The 26,254-nt window shown below is 40.7% G+C and overlaps 1 protein-coding gene across 4 annotated transcripts in view; it reads left to right on the top strand.

The window, feature by feature from the left end:
- Positions 1–26,254, top strand: part of atxn7l3a (ataxin 7 like 3a) — a 52,514-nt gene that overhangs the window by 14,420 nt on the left and 11,840 nt on the right. For all 4 annotated transcript variants that reach the window (XM_052038727.1, XM_052038730.1, XM_052038726.1 and 1 more), the window contains 7 exons: positions 11,101–11,198; positions 11,458–11,480; positions 11,600–11,645; positions 13,606–13,637; positions 20,172–20,240; positions 20,480–20,523; positions 25,878–25,949. In XM_052038727.1, the coding sequence (XP_051894687.1) occupies positions 11,101–11,198; positions 11,458–11,480; positions 11,600–11,645; positions 13,606–13,637; positions 20,172–20,240; positions 20,480–20,523; positions 25,878–25,949 (384 nt within the window). The remainder of the gene's footprint in view (positions 1–11,100; positions 11,199–11,457; positions 11,481–11,599; positions 11,646–13,605; positions 13,638–20,171; positions 20,241–20,479; positions 20,524–25,877; positions 25,950–26,254) is intronic.

Here is a 26,254-nt window from a genome sequence, read left to right as displayed (position 1 = left end):
AAGGGGACATTGCAATGTGGATCCAGAACTGGCTGGCCCACAGAAGGCAGAGTGGTTGCATGGAGGTTGGTGACCAGTGGTGTACCTCAGGGATCTGTTCTGGGACCCTTACTCTTTGTGATTTTTATAAACGACCTGGATGAAGAAGTGGAGGGATGGGTTAGTAAGTTTGCGGATGACACAAAGGTTGGATGTGTAGTGGATAGTATAGAGGGCTGTTAGAGGTTACAGTGGGACATAGATAGGATGCGAAGTTGGGCTGAGAAGTGGCAGATGCAGTTCAACCCAGATAAGTCAGAAGTGGTTCATTTTGCTAGGTCAAATATGATGGCAGAGTATAGTATTAATGGTATGTCTCTTGGCGGTGTGGAGGATCAGAGGAATCTTGGGGTCCGAGTCCATAGGCCGCTCAAAGCAGCTGCGCAGGTTGACTCTGTGGTTAAGAAGGCATATGGTGTATTGTCCTTCATCAATCGGAGACTCTAATTTAGGAGCCGAGAGGTATTGTTGCAGCTATATAGGACCCTGGTCAGACCCCACTTGGAGTACTGTGCTCAGTTCTGGTTAACCTCACTACAGGAAGGATGTGGAGGCCATAGAGAGGGTGCAGAGGAGATTTACAAGGATGCTGCCTGGATTGCAGGGCATGCCTTATTAAAGCAGGTTGTGGGAACTCGGCCTTTTCTCCTTGGAGCGATGGAGGATGAGGGGGGACCTGATAGAGGTTTATAAGATGATGAGAGGCATTGATCGGGTAAATAGAGGCTTTTTCCCAGGGCTGAAATGGTTGCCATGATAGGACACAGGTTTAAGATGCAGGGAGTAGGTATAGAGGAGATGTCAGGGGTAAGTTTTTTTACTCAGAGAGTGGTGAGTGCGTGGAATGGGCTGCCGGCAACGGTGGTGGAAGCAGAAACGATAGGGTCTTTTAAGAAACTTTTGGACAGGTACATGGAGCTGAGAAAAATAGAGGGCCATAGGTAAGCCTAGTAATTTCTGAGGTAGGGACATGCTCGGCACAGCTTTGTGGGCCGAAGGGCCTGAATTGTGCTGTAGGTTTTCTGTGTTCTATGTTTAGCTCAGCTTTTATAAACTTGTTCAGTTTAATCTATGATAAACCACAGTGTTCAATGTAGTCCAGTTTAGATCCCCACCCCCTTTATTAAGGTATGCAATACAAAATTTTTGAGTATTTGTATGGATTAATTGTCCCACTGCTCTTCACTGTCATTTTGGCAACCACATTTTAATGCCATTCCAAATGGTGCAACACAGAAACAGACTATTTTGATCCATCAATGCATGAGTGTTTTTGTCACAGGATACAAAATGATCTTCCTGTTCATGCCCCCACTCCCTTTACTGTTTTGCTTTTTATAAGAAAATATTCATTATATAAATGATTTAGACCTAAATATAGAGCAGAAGATAAAGAAGTTTCCAGATAAAATTGGCTTGGTTGACAGTGCAATGAAAGACTTTAGACTGCAGGAAGATGTAGGTGGTCAAGTCAATTGGACAGAAAAATGGCAAATGGAATTTAATCTGGTAAAGGATTTAGAAGAATTCAGTGAGGCATGGGATTGTCAATTAAATTGCAGAAGATTATTTGACGTAGAATGTAAAAGCATTGATGTAAAAACCATGATGTTGGAACTACATACCACACCAAAATAGCTTGAGTAATGCATACTGTTTTGGTCACCATATTACACGACCATTGCACTAGAGGGGGGATTTACGAAGACTTTGCCCGGATTGGTAAATTGTAGCTTTGAGGAAAACTGGCTAGGCTAGAGCTGTTTTCTTTGGTACAGATGAGGCTAAAGGAAGATTTAATCAATGTTGGGCCCAGACAGAGCAAGAAATATTTCCTTTAGCAGAAGGATCAAAAAACTGGGAGCATAGAATTACAGTAAATGAATTGGAGGGGAGGTGAGAAGAGTTTTTAATCCTGAAGGCATTAAGTCTGGAACTCTTTGCTGAAAGGGTGATAGAGATTTAAAACAAAACTCTTACTACATTTAGGTAGTAGTTAAGTGTGTAATTCAAGAGCTGTGAATTTAAGGGCTCTGGGCCTTGTGCTGGAAATTGGGATTAGGCTGGTTCCTTCATTTTCAATTGGGAAAGGCACAATGAGCAGAACAGCTGCAGTCTGTGTTGAAAATTTCCACGATTCCGTGGACTTCTGTCTTCTTATGTAGTCATTCATGGCAGAGGGTGATTTGCTTCCCTTTTATTTCTGAGGTGCTGATGAAGCTGGTGTGGGATCCAGTGGCTCTTTGCCATTGGTGGGGCAGGAGACGGTAGATGGAGTGCTCCTTCCATCATTTATGCTGGGTTTCTGTGTGTTCTCGACAAAAGGATTGGAGATTCTTGATGCCATCCCAAATGCCCCTTGTCCATATTGAACAGTTATGGACCAAGCATTCCCATGAGTTGGATTGGATGTTACACACTTTTCCAAGGATGGTGTGAGATATCCTTGAATCATTTCCTCTGTGTACATGATAATCTCTTAGTGTGACAGAGCTCAGAGAAGAGTGGTTCAGGAGTTTGGTGTAGGGCACATAAATGATGATACCTAAAAATGTTAAAAAGACAAATCTAATGTTAGTGAATCTGAATCCATGAAGCATTCATAATAAGGCGGATGAATTAACAACACATAGATGTAAAAAAAATGATATAATTGCCGTTGTGGAGACGTGGTTGCTAGTTAACTGAGGCTGGGAACTGAATATCTAAGGTTATTTGATGTTCAGCAAAAACATGCAAAAAGGAAAAGGAGGTGGTGAGGCATTGTTAAGAATGAAAACCAAGCAGTATTGAGAAAGGATGTTGGTTCAGAAAATCATGATGTAGAATCAGTTAAGGTAGAATTAAGAAACACAAACAGGCTGAAAACGTTCTTGGGAGTTGCCTATAGGCCTCCAAACAGTAGTGGTAATGTAGGGGATGGCATCAAATAGGAAATTACACATGCATGTAAAAAGTATACTGGAGCAATAATGGGTGATTGGTCAAAACAGATTAGCAGCAGTTCTGTGGGGGATGAATTCTTGTAGTTTATCCAAAATGTTTTTTAGACCAATATATTGGGGAGCCAACTAGGGAGTAGAGAAACAAAAGGAATAGAGACATAACCATGCTAACAAAGGAAGTTAAGGATAGTGATAGAAGCTGAGATATTCAAAGTTACTGGACAAAGTAGCAACCCTGAGGATTGGGAGCAGTTTAGAATTCAGCAAAAATGGACTAAGAGTTGAGTAAGAAAGCAAAATTATGTACAAGAGCAAAGAGCATAAGTGGCCTGTGGAAACTTCTGTAAGTAAGTAGAAAGAAAAAGATTAGTGAAGACAAAAGTCAGAAACACGAATTTAAAAAGGGAGCAAAGAAATCGTAGAGCAGTTGAACAAATACTTTTAACTATCTTCACAGAAATGCTGGAGAACTAAAAGCAAGAATTAAAGGAGATTAGTATTAGTAAAATAAAAAGGAGTGGAGAAATTAATGGCACTTAAAGCCAATAAATCTCCATGGCCTGATATTCTGCATTGCAGAGGACTAAAAAATGTAGTCAAGGAAAGAGTAGATGACATCTTTCAAAGTTCTATAGGTTATTGAGCAGTTTCTCTAGTTTGGAGGATGCCAAATGTAACTCCACTATTTAAAAAAAAAGGAAGGGAGAAAACAGGGGATTATAGACCGCTTACCCTAACATCAATAGTGGAGAAAATGCTGGAGTCTGTTATAAAAGATGTGATAACAAGACACCTAGAAAATATCAATGAGATTAGAGAAAGTTAACATGGATTTATGGAAGTGAAATTGTGTTTGACTACTGGAGTCCTTTAGAGATTTAACTGGTAGAATAAATCAGAGGGAACCAGTGGATGTGGTATATTTAGATTTTCAGGAAGCCTTTGATGAAGCCACTTAAGAGGTCAGTTTGCAAAATTAAAATGTGTGAATTGCAGTTAATATACTTGCACACATTAAAAATTGGTTGACATGCAGGAAACAGAGTAGGAATAAATAGGATTTTCTTGGGGTGGCAGGCAGCGATGTCCCCAGGTTATAAAGGAGTTCTGTTTTTACAGACATCCATAAGTCAATTTTGTTCACGTTGATAAAAACACAATCACTTGATGTGGTAGCTATGCCTCCAGAGTATTACAGTGAATGTGTTGATGAGGGCCAATTAGCATATTCTGTCTTTCCCTGCCTAGTTACATGGTATAGAATCAGGATGTCCCATGCTTCAATGTGCTTGAAGTATCTATGGATGTTACATTGTTTAAAAGAGTATGGTTGCACAAGTATCAATAGAAGTGATACCTTGTCAATTTTCAAAGCGACTCTCTTAGGTGGCCTCCTGCGATGAAACTCGCAGCCCGTGTTCTTAAGAGACAATGGTATATGTAGGGCCATTATATGGAAACAGGTGTTTTTTTCGAGACTAGTTCACGTTTGAACTTATTAATATTTATGGGAGCTCATTTGTACATACAGGGTGTCCATAAATTGGGCATCCCTAACCCAGGTAGGGCGTGTACTACAGACATCAATGCTTAGACCCCAGCTATTCACAATATACTGTACATTAATGATTCTGGTGAGTGAACTGAATGTAACATTTCCAAGTTTGTCTGCGGAACAAAACCGTGATGATGTTGTGAAGCAGATGCCAAGAGACTTCAAGGCGATTTGGGCAAATTGAGTGAGCGGGAACGTACGTGGCAGGTACAGAACAGTGTGGATTAAAGTGAAGTTAACCACTGTGGCAGGAGAAAGGCTGAGTGTTACTTAAGCGGTGATAGATTGGGATATGTTGATATACAAAGGAACCTGGGTGTTCTTGTATCTCGATCACTGAAAACAAATATGCAAGTGCAGCAAGCGGTTAAGTAGACAGACCTTCATTGCAAGAGGTTTGGACTGCAGGAGCAAACGTATCTTGATACAATTATGCAGGTCTTTGTGAGATCGCACCAGGAACATCGTGCACAGTTGTGGGTTCCTTACCTAGGAAAGGATTCCTGAGACGGCAGGACTGTCGTATGAAGAGAGATTGGATCGATCAGGCATGCGTTCACTAAAATTTCGAAGAATGAAGGAGAAAATCATTGAATTATACAAAATTCTCACAGAGCTAGGTAGATTTGATGCAGGGTGGATGTTTCCACTGGCTGGGATACTGAGAACAAGGGGTCATGATCTCAGGATACAGAGTAAGTCATTTGGGGCTGACATAAGAAGAAATTTCTTTACTCAGAGGTTGTTAAACCTGTGGAATTCTTCACCACTGAAGGCAATTGAAGCCAAATTGTTTTCAGGAACAGAAGGAATATGTGGAGAGAGAAGAGAGCAGGAATATGGTATTGAGATAGAGGATCAGCCAGGATAATTTTAAATGGTTAAGTAAGCTTGAAGGACCAAATGACATATTTCTGTTCCTGCTCCTATTTTCTATGCCATGCCCATCAGAGCTAACAAATTCTGATTTAGGCCTTAATGCTGTGGTTGTTGGCCTGGGAAAGGATGCTGACGTTTGTTCACTTATCCTGTCAGTGGATTTGGAGGATTTTACAGAGGTAGCATTGATGGTGCCTGCAGTGCTTTGATGTGTCTGCTGTAGGTAGTTCATGTGCCAAGCAGAAAGAAGGGCAGGGATCACTGCTGGCCAATAGTCCATGAGCTTGTGGGTATGAGGTTTTGATCTACAAACATTCTTTTCCTCAGACAACTAAAGGCTGTACTGGCAGTCCAAAGGCAATGGGAAATTTCATCACTGACGTCTACCTTTATTAAGGGGTGGCTCCTGAGATATGGGATGTAGTCCCAAGTTTATCAGGGTTTTGTTGTGGATCTGCATTGTTGGGGTCTGTGTTGTACCGTGGGATAGGCTCGTAATCTTTCTTCTGCAAGTGTTAACAATAAGGCCTATTCTGTCTAGGGATAGTCAACGTGGCTTTGTGGGGGTCAGGTCATGCCTCACAAGCCTAATTCAGTTTTTCTAGGAGGTGACAAAACAAATTGAAGGTAGAGCAGTGGATGTGGTGTATATGGATTTTAGTTTGACAAGGTTCCCCATGGTAGGCTGATCCAGAAAGTCATGAGGCATGGGATCCATGGAGACTTGGCTGCATGGATTCAGAATCGGCTTGCCACGGAAGGCAGAAGGTGGTAGCAGATGGAGAGTATTCTGCCTGGAGGTTGGTGACAAGTGGTGTTCCGCAGGGATCCGTTCTGGGACCCCTGGTCTTTGATTTTTTTATAAATGACTTGGATGGGGAAGTGCAGGGGTGGGTTAGTAAGCTTGCAGATAACACGAAGATTGGAAGTGTTGTGGGCAGTGTAGAAGATTGTCGTAGGTTACAATGGGACATAGACAGGATGTAGAGTTGGGCGGAGAAGTGGCAGACGGAGTTGGAGAACTGTGAAATGATAAACTTTGGAAGATCAAAATTGAAGGCAGAGTACAAGGTAAATGGCAGGGTTCTTAGCAGTGCAGAGGAACAAAGGGATCTTGGGGTCTAAGTCCATAAGTCCCTCAAAGTTGCCGCGCAAGTCGATAGAGTGGTTAAGAAGGTGTATGGTGTGCTGGCCTTCATTAATCAGGGGATTGAGTTCAAGAGCCACAAGGTAACATTGCAGTTCTACAAAACTCTCCAGCTTAGTTGCATGCTTCCTATAGCATGGTGACCAGATCTGCACACAATATTTCAGTTGCGGTCTCAACAACATCTTGTACAGGTGTAACATGTCATCCCAACTCTTGTACTCAGTGCACTTCTTCACCACATTGTCTACCTTTGTCACCAACTTCGGGGAACTAAGTACTTGTACTCCTAGGTTTCTCTGTTCTACAACACTCCCAGAACCTTGTCATTCACAGTGCAAGTCCTGCCCTGGTTTAACTTCCCAAAATGCATCACTTCACACTTGTCTGAGTTATCAGTAGAGAATGTCATCCACAGGAAAATTCAAGACAGGGATGTAACCATTGGTCAGTCTCAAATTACCAAGGTTACGTCACCTGATGTTGTTGCAAAAAAAATATGACCAATAGATCATATTTTACAGATTAAAGCAAGATAATAGACATAACAAATACAAATTTAAACCCCACTTCAAAATACAGATGCATGTATTAAAACTTCAACAAGTGATCTTGGTTCTCTAGTGCAGGTGACATAGGTTGAACAATTTCTATTTATCCTCGAGATTAGTTCCATTTGAGCAGAAGCTTGGTGGAGTTGGGTTAAGATTACAGCTTGCAGGCCATTATGTAACAGATGTAAACTGGATATGAATTACCATGGGCAGCCATAGTTGAGAAGGACGCTCAAGGATGCTTTTGTGAGTTCAAGAAGGACCATATGTAGCAGTTGTTACTGCTCCAAGTATTCCTCTTGGAGTTGTTGCGTGATGAAGGTCATGTCCATTATGGGTCTAAGTGAATGAAATCCATGCTGGAGCTCAGGAGTAGCCAATGGAAGAAGGTGGTTGAGGACCCTGGTAATGACTTTTAGAGTCATAGAATCACGGAGTCATAGAGCACAGAAACACGCCCTTCGGCCCAACTGGTCCATGCGGACCAAGATTCCAATTTGCCCGTGTTTGGCCCATATCCCTCTAAACCTTTCCTATCCATGTACTTGTCCAAGTACCTTTTAAATGTTGTTCACCTGCCTCTACCACTTCATTGGCAACTCATTCTATATACTGATCACTCTCTGGATGAAAAAGTTGCCCCTCAGGTTCCTATTAAATCTCTCCCCTCTCATCTTAAACCAATATGCTCTAGTTTTTGTTTCCCCAACCCTGAGAAAAAGACTGTGTGCATTCCCCCATCCATGCCCCTCATAATTTTATACACCTCTATAAGATCAGCCCTCACTCTCCTACATTCCAATGAAAAATGTCCCAACCTGCTCAACCTCTCTCCATAACTCAGTTCCTTGAGTCCCAGCAACATCCTCAAATCTCCTCTGCACTCATTCCAGCTTAATGGCATCTTTCCTATAGCAGGGTGACCAAAACTGAACACAATATTCCAAATGTGGCCTCACCAGCATCTTGTACAACTGCAACATAACATCCAAACTTCTATATTCAACACCCCGATTTCCTGCAGCAGAAAACAAGGAAATCCCCCTGTAGTATCATGGTCATATTTGTCTCCTTTCTGGAAGATGGTCACAGTTAGGTCATCTAGCTTGACTTTCCAAACAAAGAATTTAACGTTGTGGATTTGGGACTGAAATTTGTTAAGTTTTTGAGTTTCAGCAAAGTTTTTCATTTGGCAAATTGCCTTTTCAAGGACTTGTCAGCCTGGTGTTGAGGTTAACCTGATACAGATAGTTGGCTGTGAGATGGAGTCAAGGATGTCCTGCTTTAACAATTGTTCAGAGCAGAGAAATCCAAAGAATAGTTCTATCCTTTCATTTTTGTTATATTACATTTGAACAGCTTTGCTATTGTCTTTGTTAGTCAGTGAAAAGTAATTTATTTTTTATGAAACCTAACATAACTCCTGATAATCGTGAAGGACTTTCTCAGGTTCTCAGTGTTATTCACCTTTCTTTCATCAAACTCTTCATCCTTCTCCCACATCGTTGGTCAATCTACATTAAGATTCTTGTCCTGCTTTTTGCAATGTTTTACAAAGGGACAAAGGGATGGGCATAAGAGCTTAATGGCGCTGGACATGCTACTCACAGTCTCCTCCCACCTGCACTTGCCAGGGCCGGCTGCAGAGGGCAGGATAAGACGGTGTCCTTCACCCTGGTGGGGTGTAACAGAGCCTCAGTACTAAGTGGCCTTACTTGGCAAACCGCTAATATGCACACCGCAAATCTGTAAACGGAGCCAAAGCTGAGTGCACAGGCTCACCTGTTCATAGCTGTCATGGCCTTGTAATTTTTTTTCATATCTTTGCTATTCAGAGCCATTTAGAAAGTGTCAAAATTGCTTTAAATAATTAAAAGAAAATTATAAAGTGGATTAAAGTGCTAAGAAATAATTAAACAAGTTTAAAAAGAAAGTGGAATGTGTCTTTTCCCATATACTCTGTAGGGTCAGAGATCCCCATTCAAGTTAATGGGGTTGCTATTCCTACTCTTAATCTGGGACTTGACTTCCATAGAAGTTGCTGAACGTTAGCAGTTCAGTTTGGAATTGACTGCTGAAGCAGCACAGTTCAGCTCATCATTCCAACTGTGCAAGTTCAGTAATGCTCCAAAGCTTTTGTTATATTTGCTTCAAGGTTTTATTCCTGAAACCCAGTGATCTCTCTGCCAACTATTGCAGGCCAGCACCTTCCAGCTGAACAGTATAAAGCTTCTGGAACTATGCTGGCACAATTGTGCTGGTCATCCACCTCTTATTTTTCCATACAATATTTGTCCAAATACCAATGAAGAGCATAATCCAAAGACATGCATCCACATTATTTATTACACCAGTTTTTGCAGGTTGAGCCAGGGTGGCATTAAAAGTGATCTCTGGAGTTCTTATATGAACTCCCATTTGGGATTGGTGATCTAACAGTACTGAACATTGGTTAGAGTACAATCTTTTGTTGTTGTCTAACTTCTCAAAACAGCAAGGCAGTTTTGGATTTGGTCACGTTGTAATTCAAAAATCTGCATTGCAGAGTACTTACAAGTAAAGGGAGGGTGTTGCAATCCATTCTCTGCATGGTTTCAACGAGGGTTAGCGTGTAATAGTCATCTTTTCAGGCTTTGAAATTTTTATGTAAACATTTATGGGTTGACGGAGTTGCTGGAAAACCCAGCGTTTATTCCCCATTATTTACTGTCCTGGAGAAGCTAATGCTGTCACCTTCTTGACCCAGTGAAATCCTTCTGATGGAGGTAGCAAACGGTGCTGTTGGTTAGGCAGTTCCAGGATTTAGACCAGTGACAATGAAGGAATAGCAGATATATTTCAAAGTTGGGATGGCATTTAGCTTGGAGGGGAACTTGTAGGGATAGAGTTCCCATGTACTAGCTGCTCGTGTCCAAGATCTTTGGACAATGATGTCACTAGGGAAGTAACTGCATTACATTTTGTGGATGATGCAAATTGCAATGATGAGGCACTGATGGAAGAGGAAGCAAATGTTTCGGGTGGTGGATGCAGTGCCAGTCCAGCAGACTGCTTTGTCTTGGATGGTGTTATTTCTGAGTTTGTCATTCAGCAATGACTGCCATGTTTCAGTACTGCAGGAAATACTTTGAATTGTTCTTTTGTGAATTTAGCATGTCATTGCATGTAAAGAAATATTACTAATGATGATAGAACGGATCATAGCCAACAATATTGGCCTGCATTTTGTGATCGGGAATGAAACAAAGGAAATGAAAAAGTAAAAGGGAATTTTTTTTCTGGGAACAGATTTGCCCTGTTCCACATCAATTGCTAACATTTGTCAGGTTAAAAAACCTGTAGCAACCAGCAACTGTCATGCCACCAGTTAGATGAGTGCCTAAGTATACTGAATATTGATCAGCAAATCAGAAAGGAAAAGATATTTTTAGCTAATATTTTAAATATTTGAGAATGCAGCTTATAGATTCAACATGCTTATTAGATTAAGGTAGAAGCTAAAATATAATCATCTAAAAATAATCATTTTAACAATACTATATTTTGAAATATTCATGAGTGAAATTCACACACACAAAATTAATTTTGGTTTGGAGTCATCAAGGTTGCTGATAAATGATTATGGCTCAGTATGCCATTAAAATCTCATTTACATTTGTGCACCAAAGTAATGCATTGATGGTATTACAATGAATTTTTGACATTTACTGGCTTCTCTTGAATGTGGTGGAAACAACTGCAAAATAGCTGGTTGCAGAGGGTCAAAAAATTACTGACAGTAAGTTCATTATTTCCAGGTTAAATTACCTATCTGCAGAAATCCCAGAGTGGTTGTCAGTTTCACAGTGTAGTGATAGCTAATACTTTCACTGTCATTACAATAGAAAATCCACTTCGAATTTATATTCTATGCCAAGGAGCTTAATGTAATAGTAGCTATGTTAATTTGTAAGTAGCTGTGTATTTTGTTTTATATTATAGAATAGCCAGTAGCAACAATCTCAGTAAATCTGAAAGTGACCAAGAGGACAATGATGACATCAATGATAATGACTGGTCATATGGATCTGAGAAAAAAGGTAATCTTTAACAACATTAACTACTCCTCAATCATAGGTTAATGCATACTTGGTAACACATGCAAGTGTATTTCTGTAGTTGTTCTGCTCGGTATGTTTTTTATGCCCCAATCACAGTCTAGTTTGATGTGCACATCGCTAATGTGGATTCTCAATTGACAAAGGATAATTTAGTTACCCTAAAAACACCATGCTTTAGAAATTTTTTTTCTGTATATCAACTAAAATTTTTTTCTTATCTTTCTTCTATTTCGTTCAGCAAAGAAGAGAAAGTCTGACAAGGTACGTGCCTGCCTAGAGTTAGTTGTATTTCAGGTGAGAGAAGACTCCTGTTAGTTGTCCTGATGGCATGAACCACCACAGCTGCTGCTGCTGCTTAAAGAGCTGCTTCTGTCTTTCAGAATCCTAATTCGCCGCGGAGATCCAAATCTCTAAAACATAAAAACGGTGAGCTTGTTTTTTAGAAATGTTTGTAACGTTAAAGATGGCAAATATGGCACTGTTTTTTCCATTTAGAATTACATCTTATTAAGGGCTCTTACACACCTTTCAGCAGAAGAATTTTATGTAATATGTACCAAAAATGGACAGGTTGAGAACATCCCTGCATTGTACCCTAATCCCTAATGTGTATCGAGGCTGAATGATAGTCGTGCACTATGAAAGGCAACACTAGGCAGAAATCAACCCGCGCAAAGTTTATGATTTGCTTTTGTTTATTTTATTATTAAATAACGATTTGGGGTCACTAAAGCATAAGGCAAAATCCACATACAATAAAATACATTAGAAACTTAATTGCTATCCAGCAAAGTTTCAGAAACTTGAAAATTAACAAGAAGTTTAGGTATCAGTAGCAGCAAAATGCAAACAATTCACCAAGATATTCTGTCCTTTCTTCAGATTTAGTTGATGAATACCCATTTGCAGGTGAGCTTCCAGCTGAAACATCCAGCGTATAAACAATAAAGCCATTAGATTAACAAATGGTACATGCAATAGCAATGAAGTTTGTTGATTAGAGAGAACCTTGCTTCAAGTACATCCAAAAAACTATTATTAATTTTATCAATTTTTGGTCATACACTTGAGGTAAGAATTTTTTTCCATTGACACTATGAATCAGCCAGCAGACATAACTCTTATCAACAAATTCTTTGATTAACTGTTCAAAGCAGATATTGCCAATGCCATGCAGTGAATCTAGTCATGCTGGAGCCAACTAATATCTTGAATTTCAAAGTGACTTATGGGGGATGGTGAAATTGAAAGTTCTGGAAATACTTGGCAGGACAGGCAGCATCTGTGGTGAAAGAAGCAGAGTTAATGCTTTAGGTTACTGACCCTTCATCAGAATGCAGGATGGGGTTAGGAGAATGAGGGGATTTGTGGGAATGGGGTGGGTTGGTGGTAAAGATTTCTGACTGAGAAGTCAACATATAAAATATTATTAGAATAATAGAATTGCTAGGGCAAGGCAGGAGGCCATTCAGCCCATCACGTTTCTAGCAGAGCAATTGCTAAAATTGCTAAATTAGTTCATAAATGTTTTTTCTCTTTTTACTGACTGATGAATATTTTAGAAACTGGGTTGACTTTTGTCACTCTAGGTTTAAAGAATGTAAGTTATAACACAGCTGAATTTTTATTGTCACACACAGGTGCAAAATTTGAAATTCTGTTCCACACATCTCAACAGAGTCAATCCAATTTGATAAGCACAATATTCACAGACACGCACAGATCTCAGAGGGTATTCAGCAGAGGAGGATAAATTTCAGTACTTGAGGAATCTAATGCAGGCCATGCAATGAACAATCAGTTTTGGCTTAATGACACAATTGTACCATTGCAGAAATGCAGCATGTACCTTGTTAACTCATTAGGTAAACTTAATTGGAATTATGGTTCTGAGTTATATTCACGAGAAGTTACCATTCTCCACAAGTCTCTTTAAAATTCATTATATTAGTTTCCAATGTGGCTAATGCTCAGTAGTTTGATGTCAGTAGAGTGGCAGGAATGTTGAATTGCTGGCTTGATGGAAAAATATGGCCTTGTTTCCTACCCTTGATTGCTGGTTTTTGGTTCTATTTTGTGGATATGCCTGTGTGTGGATGAGGATGATGGCAAGATCCAGCTCTGCCACTATTGTGTAAGCTGGCTAACACTCATTCCATAGGATCATACATGATATCTCGCCACATGGAAAGTGCACTGAGCAACTGCTGACACCAGTGGAAATCAAGGGGAAGTGGCAAAAGATGAGAAGCCTTTCTGTTTCTAAATACTTCGTGAAATCAAAGAATATTTTCCGATCTGAATGAAGCATTCCTTGTTCTTTATGATAAAATCTTGAAGTGCATGAAACTAATTTGATTAAACTAGCTTTGGTGTCTTTTTGCAGGAGAGCTCAGTGGAAACTCTGATCCATTTAAGGTAATAAAGCATGCTTCAGTTTTGCTTATGTATAATGTGAGTGCTTGATTTAAATGTGTGCAGGAGGAGACATGTTCTATGAGCTAACTTGCATATCAATATAAAATGCTGCCAAAATACTTCTTCATGCACCATTGTTTCAGTCTGCATTCAACCCTAATGATGCTAAAACAGCTACTCAATGAGTGCTTGAGTAGAAGTCTTTGTCAGCTGTTTATATTTGACAAGGCTGCACTTTCTGATGTTATTGGTGGTTGTATTTTAGGAGAGTCTGTTTGCCAATGACATTACCATGTGGGATTGAGGGGTTTAGTTTTTATTCAGCAATGAACTGTAGCTATACTAGTTCTAGTGTGGACCTTTTACACCTCTGTAACCTCATGGCTTGGCAGATCCCTCATTCTGCCCTTTCCATTAGGCAGGGGACCAGTGTTGCTTCATTGTGCTATAAAGAAGAGACAAGCCAGAGCAGCGCCAGGTTTTCTTAAAAATTAGATGCCATTGTGGCGAATTTGTAAAAACTATGCATGATAAAATTCAAAACCAGCATGCAATGGACAGAGCTAAGCAATCCTATAACAAATTGATCTGATCAAAGCTGTGCAGTCCTGTCACATCCAGTACAAATAGTGGTGAGCAATTCGATAGATAACATGCACTAAGAACATTGGTGGAGCCCATCACAAGAATGTCAAAGTTGAGGCTGGACCATTTGCACCACCTTTATTCAATCGGTTGAGGAACCATTCTCTGTTTCTTCCTGAGATTCCTGTCAATGCAGAAACAAGCCTCCAGACAATTCAGCTCTCCCCACGTGATATGAAGAATTGGCTGAGACCACTGAATACCACAAAGGTTATCAGACTAGGCAGCTTCTCAGTGGTAGAACTGAAGACTTTAGTCCAGAAGGATTTGAGTTCCAGGTTTGATGATGCTTCTCCCTTTTGAGCAGTCAGGGACCAGAGATTCCAGCAAATCAGTGAGGATATTACATGTTTGCAAGGAGGCTTTGAATCATTTCCTCAATCCACTGGTAATCTCTTACTCTGACAGTGCTTGGAAAGGAGTGTCTTTTTTGGGAGTTTATATGGGGCATGCAAGCAATGTGTCCTGCTGATAAGATATAATTATATAGAAGTATGGCATCATGAAGCTTGGTAAAAGTGAAGTCAGTGGGAACCCAGAGGAAAACTCTCCTCAGCTAAGATCATATCTCACACAAAGGAAGGTGGCTGTGGTTGACACTGCAAGTGTCTGCAAGTGCTGGGAGAGTGTCTGCAAGAGACTGCAAGTGCTGGAATCTGGAACAAAAAACAAAATGCTGGAGGAACTCAGCAGGTCAGGCAGCGTCTGTGGAGGGAAATGGACAGTTGATGTTGTGGGTCAAGACCCTTCATCTGGATGTGGTTGTTGGAAATCAACTGTCTCACCCCCAGGACTTCAGTGCAGGAGTTCATCTAGGCCGTATCACATATCATCTTCATGGATTAATATGGCCTGGAAATAGGCCCTTCGGCCCAACTCATCTATGCCGACCAAGATGCCCATTTGCCCACTTGTGGCCCATATCCCTCAAACCCTTTCCTAACTGTGTGCATTCAACCTATCTATGCCCCTCAACATTTTGTACATCTCTATAAGGTCACCCCTCAGTCGTCTATGCTCCAAAGAATCAAATCCTAGCCTGCTCAGCCTCTCCTTATGACTCAGGCCCTTGAGTTCTGGCAACATTTTCGTAAAACTTCTTTGCACTCTTTCCAGCTTAATGACATCTTTCCTATAACAGGGTAACCAAAACCATACCAATGTCTTGTATAACTGCAACATAACGTCCCAGCTCCTATACTCAATGCCCTGACTGTTTCACCTGTTGCATCAATGACCTATCAATACATCAGAAGTAAAGATGCTCATTGATGATTACACAATGTAAAATTCTGTTTGTTACTCCTCAGAAAATGAAGCTGAGAAAATGAGTTATGGAATTCTCTACCCAATAGCACTGCAGGTATACCTTTAAAGCAACATTGCAGTTGCTTAAGAAGGCAGTTGACGTAGGCCTCTTTCTTAACCTAGGTCTTATTACCATAGCAACAGTCAGCCCTTCTGCCTGTCACCGATGTCTTAGTGTGGACCATTGTTCCTCATCTCACTATATCCAGCTGGTCAGTTATCAATTACTGTTGAGACCTAGGGGTCTTACTAAAGTGAGCTAACTTCCCAATTCATGACTTGCTTATTGAAGCTAAGAGGGTGTTACAGTGGTGTATTTTCCTTTGCCTTATGCCGGTTTGGTTCCAGTTGTAGTTACGGGAAACAAAGAGACTGCAGATGCTAGAATCTGGAGCAACACATAAGGCGCTGGAGGAACTCAACGAATCAGGCAGCACCTATGGAGGGAAGTGGACAGTCGATATTTCAGGTCTTGACCTGAAACATCAACTGTCTGTTTCCCCCCACATATGCTGCCTGAGCCAGTGACTTCCTCCAGTATCTTTTGTGTTATTCTAGTTGTAGTTATATTTATTTCACAATATCCTATATAGACTAATTCCTTCTTTGATTTAGTAGTTACAATTTTCTTACATGTATTTTCCTAACATTCTCAGAGAATTTCAGAGACCCCTGTGTGTAGTCACCTGCAGACATTGGTTAAAACTGATCCTATTGACCTTCCTTCTCTTCTGTGATGGTTGTTTTAATCCTCTGACTACCACAAGTATAAATGATGGAAGCAGGTCAACAAATTACCCAGCCATCTGCGCCATCAGCACATCTTGCCTCCTCTTCAGTAGAGTCTGCAGTTCCCATATTATTCTCATCGGTCATCTCAAAACCAATGGAACCAGAGAGGAAGCAAGTGATCCTTGATCTCAAATGACTGCCTAAGAAGAACAAGATTAGAAACCGGTAGAAATCGACTGAGAAATATTTACATGCTTACTCAAACCAGAATTTAGGTTCAATTTGGAAAGAATTCTGCCATTAAACTCATCTAACATCAGTAAACAGAGACCTCTCGTCCTTGTGTAGAAAAAAGTTGGGAAATTCCGTTCTCATCTTTGAAAGAGTCACTTATTGGAGTAGTTCAACTGAAAATATGCCACCATAGTTTCTACAGTATTGTTGCCAGAGGCATGATCTTGGTCTTATGAAATGACTGTGTTTGGATTTTGACGGTTTAACAAAGCTGCTGTGTGCTAAGAAATGTTATCCTTCGTCAGTGACATGGTATTGGCAGAGATGCAGAATCTGCAGCACAGAAGGAGGCCGTTTGACCTGTTGTGCATGTGCTGGCTCTTTTGTAAGCCAGCCATCCAATGATAATTGCCTAGATCATTCTCTTCCTGCAAGAATGGTAGAATCAACCTTCCTGGGGCTGGTCATCAGAATTTCCTGCATTAGCATTAATTCTGTTGAGTTATTGGTTTGGGCAGTCCAACAGGAAAAACCACTGGGGCATTGAATAGCAGTCATGATCCTGGGATTCTCTGGTTTCCCAATCAAAACTGAAATCCATAGGTTTTTGTTTTACAAGTGATAAAAATGTTCAGTATGTAATAGTGAAGGATGTATATGGGATGTATATGTGATAGCTTTGGGGAGAGGTTGTGGATGTGGATCTGCAGTCTTTGTGTGTGTGTGTATGTATCTATCTGCGCAAGTAATGCGTGTGCGTCTGTGCTTGTGTGTGTAGACACAAGTACTTGCCTCACCATTTCTGAACTTAAAAACTTGTATCCTAATGGCTACAGTGGATATATTCACTTCACCTTCACTTTCTAAGCAATTCTCCACATCTTGTTATGGTGTTTTGAGAGTAAATGAATTCTGAAACTTAAATAGAAGCATGAAATAATCCTGATGTCTCAGGAATCTAAAGCATTCTCTCCTGCATGATCTCTCCAGCAGTGCATTCACTTGCCCTCTCCTATTTCTGTGCATACTAGCACATGGAACTGGGAGTACTCCTGAAATTACTACCCTTGAAGTCCTGCTTAATCTCTTTCCTAGTTCCTCAAATCTGCTCACATGACCTCATCCTTTTCTCTACCAATGTCATAGGTTGTACTGTTCTTCAACCTCCCCTTCAAGGATGCTTTGCAACCTCAACCCTGGCACCAGGGAGACAACATACCATCCTGGAATTATGTCTCTGGCCAAAGAAACACCTGTCTGTCCCACTAATTTTTGAATTCCCTATCACTGATGCATTCCTGGGGTGCCTTTCAGTCACCCATCCCCTCTGCATCCTTTTCAGTAGGCAGATCACAGAAGGATGTAAAAGCAATGGTGTTATTGGGGCTTTTAACTTCCCAAAAACATTGATTGGGATTGTCTAAGTGCAAGGGGCTTAGATGGGAATAAATCCAAGAGGGCTTTCAGAAGCAATATGTAAAGAGTCCTCCTGGGGATTGGGCTGTACTGGACCTTATCTTAGGGAGTGAGGACAGGCAAGAAATTGAAGTGTCTGTGGAGGAGTCCTTTGGGAATGGTGACCATCTTTTGGCCAGTGAGCCTTACATCAGTGGTAGGGAAGTTGTTGGAAAAGATTCTGAGGGACAGGATTTATATTCACTCAGAAAGGCAGGGACTGATTAGGAGGAGTCCGCAAGGTTTTGTGCAGGGGAGATCATGTCTCACAAATATGATTCAGTTTTTTAAGGAAATAACTAGAAAATTTGATGAAGGAAGAGGGTAGATGTGATTTACATGGACTTTAGTAAGGCCTTTGACAAGGTCCCGTATGGTAGGCTGATCTAGCAGGTCTAAAGGGTCGAGACTTGTGGCACACTGGATCCAAAATTGCTTTGGTGATAGGATACAGGGTCGTGTGGAAGGAGTGTTTTTCTGACAGGAGATTTATAACAAGTGGTGCATCAGAGGGATTGGTGCTGGGACCTTTGTTGTTCAAAACATATATTCATGACTTGGATGAGAAAGTAGGTGGTATGATTAGTAGGTTTGCAGGTGAAAAGTTGGGCAAAGCAGTGGTAGATGGAATTTAATCCAGACAACTATGAGGTAATGCACTTTGGGATGTACAGAGTAAATGGCAGGGACCTTAGGAACATTGATGTACAGAGAGACTTTGGGGTGCAAGCCATAGTTTTAGGTCCAGGTAAGTGGTGACATGATGGATAGGATAGTGAAAAGTGCAATTGGTATGCTTAACGTCACAGGCCAAGGTACTGAGTACAAGAGTTGGGATGTCATGACGCAGTTGTACAAAATATTGGTTAGACCACACTTAAGAGTATTGTGTACAATTCTAGTTGCCATGTTACAAAACAGATGTGCAGAAGAGTTTCACTGCTGTATTTATAAGGAGAGATTGGATAGGCTGGGTTTATTCTCACTGGAACATAGAAGGCTGAAGGGGACAGTATGGAGGTTTATAGAATTAGGAGTGGCATAGATACAATAGGTAGAATCTTTATCTCAGAGCAGGGCCCTCTCAAATTAGAGGGCACAGGTTTAAGTTGAGAGGGGAGAAATTTAAAGGAGATCTGACAGGTGAGTTTTTCCACATAGAGGTTAGTGAGTATATGGCAGGAACTGCCAGAGAAGGTGGTGGAGGCAGATACAGTAATAACATTTAAAAAGTGTTTGGAAAGGTGTAGAGGGATATGGACCAAACATGGGCAGTTGGGACAAGCTCAGGTGGGCATCTTGGTTGGCATGGACCAGTTGGGTCCTGTTTCTATGCAGTTTGACTCTATGATTGGTAGGTTAATTAGTCACTGTAAATTGTCCCTAGTGTATAGGTGAGTGGTAGAATTTGGTGGGGGGGGGGGGGGTCAGCTAGTTGATGGGAATGTGGGGAGAATTTTTAAAGAAGTAATTAATGTAGGATAGTATAAATGATGGGCAGCATGGACTCAGCCAAAGGGCCTGCTTCCATGCTGTATCTCTCTTTAACTCTAAATATGACCAGGGAGACCTCTGCTTCTAATTCTGAAAGGAAAGGTATTTTGCATTTTCACTTTACTTATATTTTCCCCCAATCCTCTTCTTAAGATAAAGTTGTTGGATAACCTCAGAATGAGTGCTTCTCTGCTTGTCGGGTGAGTAGTGAGGCAGGAGAGCCCATACCTTTTTCCCTACTTGTGTAGGCTGCCTGCCCTTTGCATTGCCTGCAGTTGTAAGCTCCCCTTTCTCCCCTACCATCTGAAAGAAATCATAGAACAACATGAAAGGGCATGCATCAGCTGAGATTCAAAGTCTTTCCCAGATGCATGTGGCTGGATAATGGGGAATTACAAAATAAAGAATAGTCAAGGTCTGGAATTCACTGGCTAAAAGGATGGTGCAGGCAGAAAACGTCATCACATTAAAGATTAACTGGATGAGCACTCCATGGGTTGTAACCTATAGGCTGAGAAATGGGGTGAGTCCAAATAATTTTTTAGCCGACATGGAAGTAAACATGGTGGACTGACAGTCTGGGTCTTGTGCTGTAAATGCCTGATAAAAGCTGAAATAAGTCTCACAGTATGTAGTAATACTTGTTTCTGCTCTTCTGTGGCACAGTACAACAATAATTCTGGCATCAACTATGAAAACCTGGGTCCTGAAGAATTGCGCTCATTGCTGACAACGGTTAGTGTTAACCAACTGTAAGGTGTGAAAGCGCTTGGAAAACTGGAATACTCTTAAAGTACAGTGAAGATAAATTTCAGTCCTGCACCTGTTTTATTTATTTGCTTGTAACAATGTTCTGTAAGTGGCTTTTCCTCATGCTGCTGTTTTGCACATTGTCCAGTGTTATGTGAATGATAAGTCTGCTTTTGGTCAGATTCCATAGGTCTTTCTCAGTAAATCTGCCTCCTCTTTTTCAGCAATGTGGTGTCATCTCGGAGCACACCAAGAAGATGTGCACAAGGTAAGAATTGTGCAAAGTAACGTCCTACAAACAATACAGTCTAGCTGTGGACTCTTTATAGTGCTAAGTAACCACTATAACTGTTGCTTCAAAAACCTCTTAGCAAAGATTAAGACATGAGGTTTGAAAGAGTGCAAGTCATTTAATCGTCAATGAATTACACATACTTGGGACCTATTTGTAAGAAATAAGAGAAAGGAGGTGCTCAGAGGACTGGAAGTGACAAATACTATTGTTGGGAAATAGGAGGAATAAGAAGTATCAAACGTGAAGCAGTCCAGAATGGGTTTGAAGTGTACGTTTGTAAATGCTAGAGTATGATAAATAAGACTAATGCCTCATGAGACTCTGATGTTAAGGCCCCAACAGAGACCTTACTCAAAAGAAGTGAAGGTTGATACTTAATATTCCTGGATACAAGATACTTAGGAAGGATGGGGAAGGAACAGAAGTGGGGGGGGGGGGGGGGGGGGGGGGGGTTTGCAGTATTCATCAAATAAAGTATCATCGTTAAACAAAGGGTTGACGTAGTTGATATGGTAACTATTTGATTAGAACCGACTAAACAATGGAGAAAATGTTACATGACAGGATATATAAAATAAGTAGAGAAATAATGGGGAGCCGAGGAATAAATTTGCAGGCATATTGCAGAAAGTTGCAAGAATCATTGAAAAGTGATGGAGGGGGCATTCTTTATTCTAGTGCAGTTTACATAATAGTGTTAAGGACAAAGAAAGGGAAGAATACCTAAATATGTTTGTGAAATCTTTCATGATCGATGTATTTCCAGCCCAGTAGGATGGAAGAAATGCTGGATCTGTTTGTGGAAAGTGAACTTGGTTTCAGGTGGAAGGTGAACTTGGTTTCAGATGGAAAGCATTTGAAGCGCAGCCATCATAATATCAGGTTTAGATTCATTTTGGAAAAAGAGGAAAGATGGTCAAGTGCAAAATATATCAAACTAGGGGATATAAAAGGGGTAAGACCAGGATCAGAATCAAAAATTAGTTGGTTAAACAGTAATTGAAAAATGGGCTCCTGCAAAAAAGAGATGATTTGGGAATAGAATATGCTCTTTATTAGGAGGCAAAAAGGAAGGGAATTTGTAAATAGACTCACTAAAACTTGAAAAATTATTACCCTGACTTTGGAATTGTGATAATGGCTGATTGACAGCAATGCCTCCTTTGGAATACTTTGGGACCTGGGAACCCATCCCAGATGATAGTTGACAGCAACTTTACAGCTCAAAGTGCAGAGATGATGCATCTTGGCTTGAGATCACCATCACAGAAGCCAGTTTGATTCACTCCACGCGATATCAAAAAATGTGTTAAAGCACTGCATGTGCCGAAGGCTTTAGAAACAGATAATGTCCTTGATATAGGACTGAAGACTTGCACTTCAGAACTAGCATGCCTCTAGCCAAACTATTCTGTCACAGTTATGGTACTGGCAATTACCCAACAGAAAATTGCTCAAGTTTGTCATGTTCACAAAAAGCAGGACAAATCCAATCAGGCTAATTGCCAATTCTCTCAATCATCATCAAAGTGATGGAATATATTGTCAATAGTGCTGTCAAGTGGCAAATACTCTCAAATAATCTGCTCACCCATAACCATTTTGGGTTTTGCCAGGACCACCTGGCTTCAACCCTCATCACAATCTTGGTCAATGGAAGAAAAGTACCAGTGACTGGTTTTATTTTGCAAAAGGGAAGGTGGAAGCATTGTTGCAGTGATGCCAGAAGAGTGTACAAGGCCCAGCAAAATTCATTTGATTCATCTATCACCTTCCATCATAAGGTCAGAAACGTGGATGTTTGCTAATGGTTGCAGACAATTCCACTGGCAACATTGCAGGGAGTGAAGCAGCACTTGCCTTCAGGCAACGAGACCCAGACAACATGCAGGCATGGGCTGATGAATGGCAAACAAACACATGTACTACTTGGGAGCGGGAGTGGGCCTGCTTCACCATTTAAATAAGATCAAGACTGGTCTGACTGTAAACTCAATTCTGTATTAACATTGTCCACGGTAACTATTCACAGGAAAATCAGGGAATATCATAGCATTTCTGAAGCAAATGTTATTTTAGTACATGTGGTCTAGATGAGTTTTTAATGCTATACAAAGTTATCATTACTGCTTAGTAACATCACTGATGTTTAAGAAAAAAATCTATGTTTCAATTCTTCAGATAAATATTTTAGCAGGATTTTGGAACATAGAACTCTACAGTACAGGTGCAAGGCCTTTGGCCCACGATGTCTGTGTCAACCACGATACCAAATTAAACAACCTATCTGCCTGCACATGATCCATATCCCTCCATATTCATGTGCCTGTCTAAATGCCTCTTAAACGCTACTATCGTGTCTGCTTCCACCACCACACCTGGCAGTGCATTCCAGGCATCTACCACTCTGTTTAAAAAAAAATGTTATCCCGCACATCTCCTTTAAACTTTTCCCCCATCACCTTTAAAGCTATGTCCTTTAGTATTTTGACATTCCTACCCTGGAATTCTATCTATCTCGGCCTCTCATAATTTTATAAACCTCTATCATGTGTCCCTTTAGCCTCCAGCGTAGGGAAGTGTACAGTCATGCACTTTGGCGGAAGGAATAAAGGCGAAGACTATTTTCCAAATGGGGAGAGAATTCAAAAATTGGAGGTGCAAAGGGACTTGGGAGTCGTAGTGCAGGATTCCCTAAAGATTAACTTGCAGGTTGAGTCAGCAGTAAGGAAGGCAAATGCAATGATAGCATTCATTTCAAGGGGACTGGAATATAAAAGCAAGGATGTAGTGCTGAGGCTTTATAAGGCATTGGTTAGACCATATTTGGAGTATTGTGAGCAGTTTTGGGCCCCACGTTTGCTGGCACTGGAGAGGGTCCAGAGGAGGTTTACGAGAATGATCTCAGGAATGAAAGGGTTAACATATGAGGAGTGTTTGATGGCTCTGGGCCTGTATTTGCTGGAGTGGAAGGATGAGGGGGGATTGCATTGAAACCTCCCGAATATTGAAAGGCCTGGATAGAGTGGACGTGGAGAGGATGTTTCCAGTAGTGGGAGAGTCTAGGACCAGAGGGCACAGCCTCAGAAGGAATTTCTTGAGCCAGCGGGTGGTGATTCTGTGGAATTCATTGCCACAGACGGCTGTGGAGGCCAAGTCATTGGGTAGATTTAAAGCGGGGGGTTGATAGGTTCTTGATTTGTAAGGGTGTCAAAAGTTACGGGGAGAAGGCAGGAGAATGGGGTTGAGGGGAAAACTAAATCAGCTATGATTGAATGATGGAGCAGACTCAATGGGCTGAATGGCTTAATTCTGCTCCTATGTCTTATGGTCTCTAATGATCCAGAGAAAACCATCTATGTTTGTCCAACCCCTCCTTATAGCTGATACTCTTTAATCCAGGCAGTATCCTGGTGAACAACTTCTGCACCCTCTCCAAAGCCGCCTCATCCTTCCTGTAATGGGGCAACCAGAGCTGCACACAGTACTCCAAATGCAGCCTAACCAAAGTTGTATACAGCTGCAACATGACTTCCTGACTCTTTTACTCAATGCCCCGATCCATGAAGTCAGGCATACCATATACCTTCTTTGCCACCTTATCTACTTTGTTGCCACTTTTAGGGAGCTCTGGACTTGGATGCCAAGATCCCTCTGTACATCAGTGCTCCTAAGGGTCCTGCCTTCTATTGTATACTTACCCTTTAAATTTGCTCTCCCAACATGCAATACATCGTACTTGGATTTTAAATTTATTAAGTAGAATTTTTTTTTAAAGTATTTGTTAATGCCATCTGCTGTATGCCTGCGGTCCCTTAGAACTGACATTTGATCACAATCATTGTCAGAAAAGGGGATGTCCAAGCTACCAAGATTGTAAGGATTTTGTAGTCAGTTTTCCTCAAGGAAAATACAAACTGCTGGAGGAACTCAGTGGGTCAAGCATTATCTGTGGACTTTGAGTTTAGTATTGAACATTGTTTTCACTGCTGACAAATGCAAGGTCTTTACTGTAGCTGATCAGTGAAGATATGGTAGGAATCTAAAAAAGATAAAGAGGGACAAAGTGTATGAAAAAAGTTTAGCAATAAACTTCAGTGAGGGTGTGGACAATTGCAAAATGGCCAGTAACATAGCAAATGAAATTTAATTTGGTGAAGTCGGAAGTGATGCATATTGGTAGGAAAATTAAGACAATCTGAACTAAATGGTACAATTTTAAAGGAGTTGCTGGTAGCTGCACACGTCTTTGGAGAAATAGGACAAAATGAGGCTATTCAAAAAGTCTTTCTAAGTAAAAGCATGGTACAGAAAAAAAAAAGTAACTTTAAAAGCAAAAAACAAACTATAACCCGCTGAGTTCTTCCTGCAGTTTGTTTTCTGCTCCAGATTACTGCAGTCTGTTGTGTCTCCAACTTGGAGACCCAACTGAATAGGCCTCAGTTGGAATATTATGTCAATTCCTTGCATTACATTTTAGGGAGGATGCCAAAGTTCTGGAAAGAATGATTTACCGAATAGTACCGGGGATTGAGGGTCTTTAGAGTACTGGAAAAGCTGGGGTTATTCTAGCAGAGATGGTTTTAGAGAGATTTAATAAGAAAATTCAAATTAAAGAGCATTTTAGATAGAGTAAGTAAACAGTAGGATGCAGATTGAAGAATCGGAGATGTGACAAGGAATAAGATTACAGTGAGTTGTTATCATGAATGTGTTGCCTGCAAGAATGGAAGAAGCTGATTCAATTATAATCTCCAAAGGGAAAATGCTTGAAGAGAAAAACTCATGGTTCTATGTGAAATGAGTAAGGGAGTAGAACTTAATACCAAACTGCACATTACCAAATGATTCCCTCTGTACTGTATCATTTCATGGGTGAAGGTATTAACATTTTTTTTGTAGAATAGTCAGCAATATATTAAATACAGGTTATGTCAGAGTCTAAGAAGTCTTAATTCATATTTTGTGGAGCAACCAGCAGCTTTTGGTAATAGGTCAATAGATTATTAAATCAGATGAAAATTTCTCATAATACAATATTGGTTACTGTACATGTGGAGAAAAACAAAAAGGATGTTTTAAAATTCACAGAAGATTCTAGAGTACCCAACATTTGTAGTTCATTTAGTGAGGACATAAACAGCAGCATGGACATGTTGGACTGAATTGCCTGTGTTTCTGTGTTGTGAGCACGATGATGCATGAGATGGGCTGTATCTGGATCGACTCCTGTGTATGGTTGGAAGTGAACACTCCATAAGCAGACAGATGTATGTGTACAGTACTTAGTATGTTCCTGTTTAATCACAGATTGACTATTTTTGTAGATCATTGCGGTGCCCTCAGCACACAGATGAGCAGCGACGATCTGTACGGGTCTACCTCCTCGGATCTTCAGTGTAAGTTCTATTGTGTGAGGAAGTAGAATTGATACAGTTACAGTGAATGTATTTGATCAGGCAGTTTCTTTGACAGGTAAGACATCCCAATTAAAACCAAGCAGCTCAAATAGGGCACCACATCATGTATGTGCATCAACACAACTCCATGCTTCAACTTTAACTTTGCTTGCTCTCAGTAAAATTCAGCATGATCTCCTTTCTACCCACCAGCAAAAGGTGAACAAATGTTGATTGGCCAACTTAATTGTGAAGAACGTATGATCTGAGATGGGCAGCATATGTTGTGCACATGGGCACTGATG

This window comes from Pristis pectinata, chromosome 25 (genome assembly GCF_009764475.1).
Source record: "Pristis pectinata isolate sPriPec2 chromosome 25, sPriPec2.1.pri, whole genome shotgun sequence".
NCBI lineage: Eukaryota > Metazoa > Chordata > Chondrichthyes > Rhinopristiformes > Pristidae > Pristis > Pristis pectinata.
This window is presented reverse-complemented; position numbering and strand designations above follow the sequence as displayed.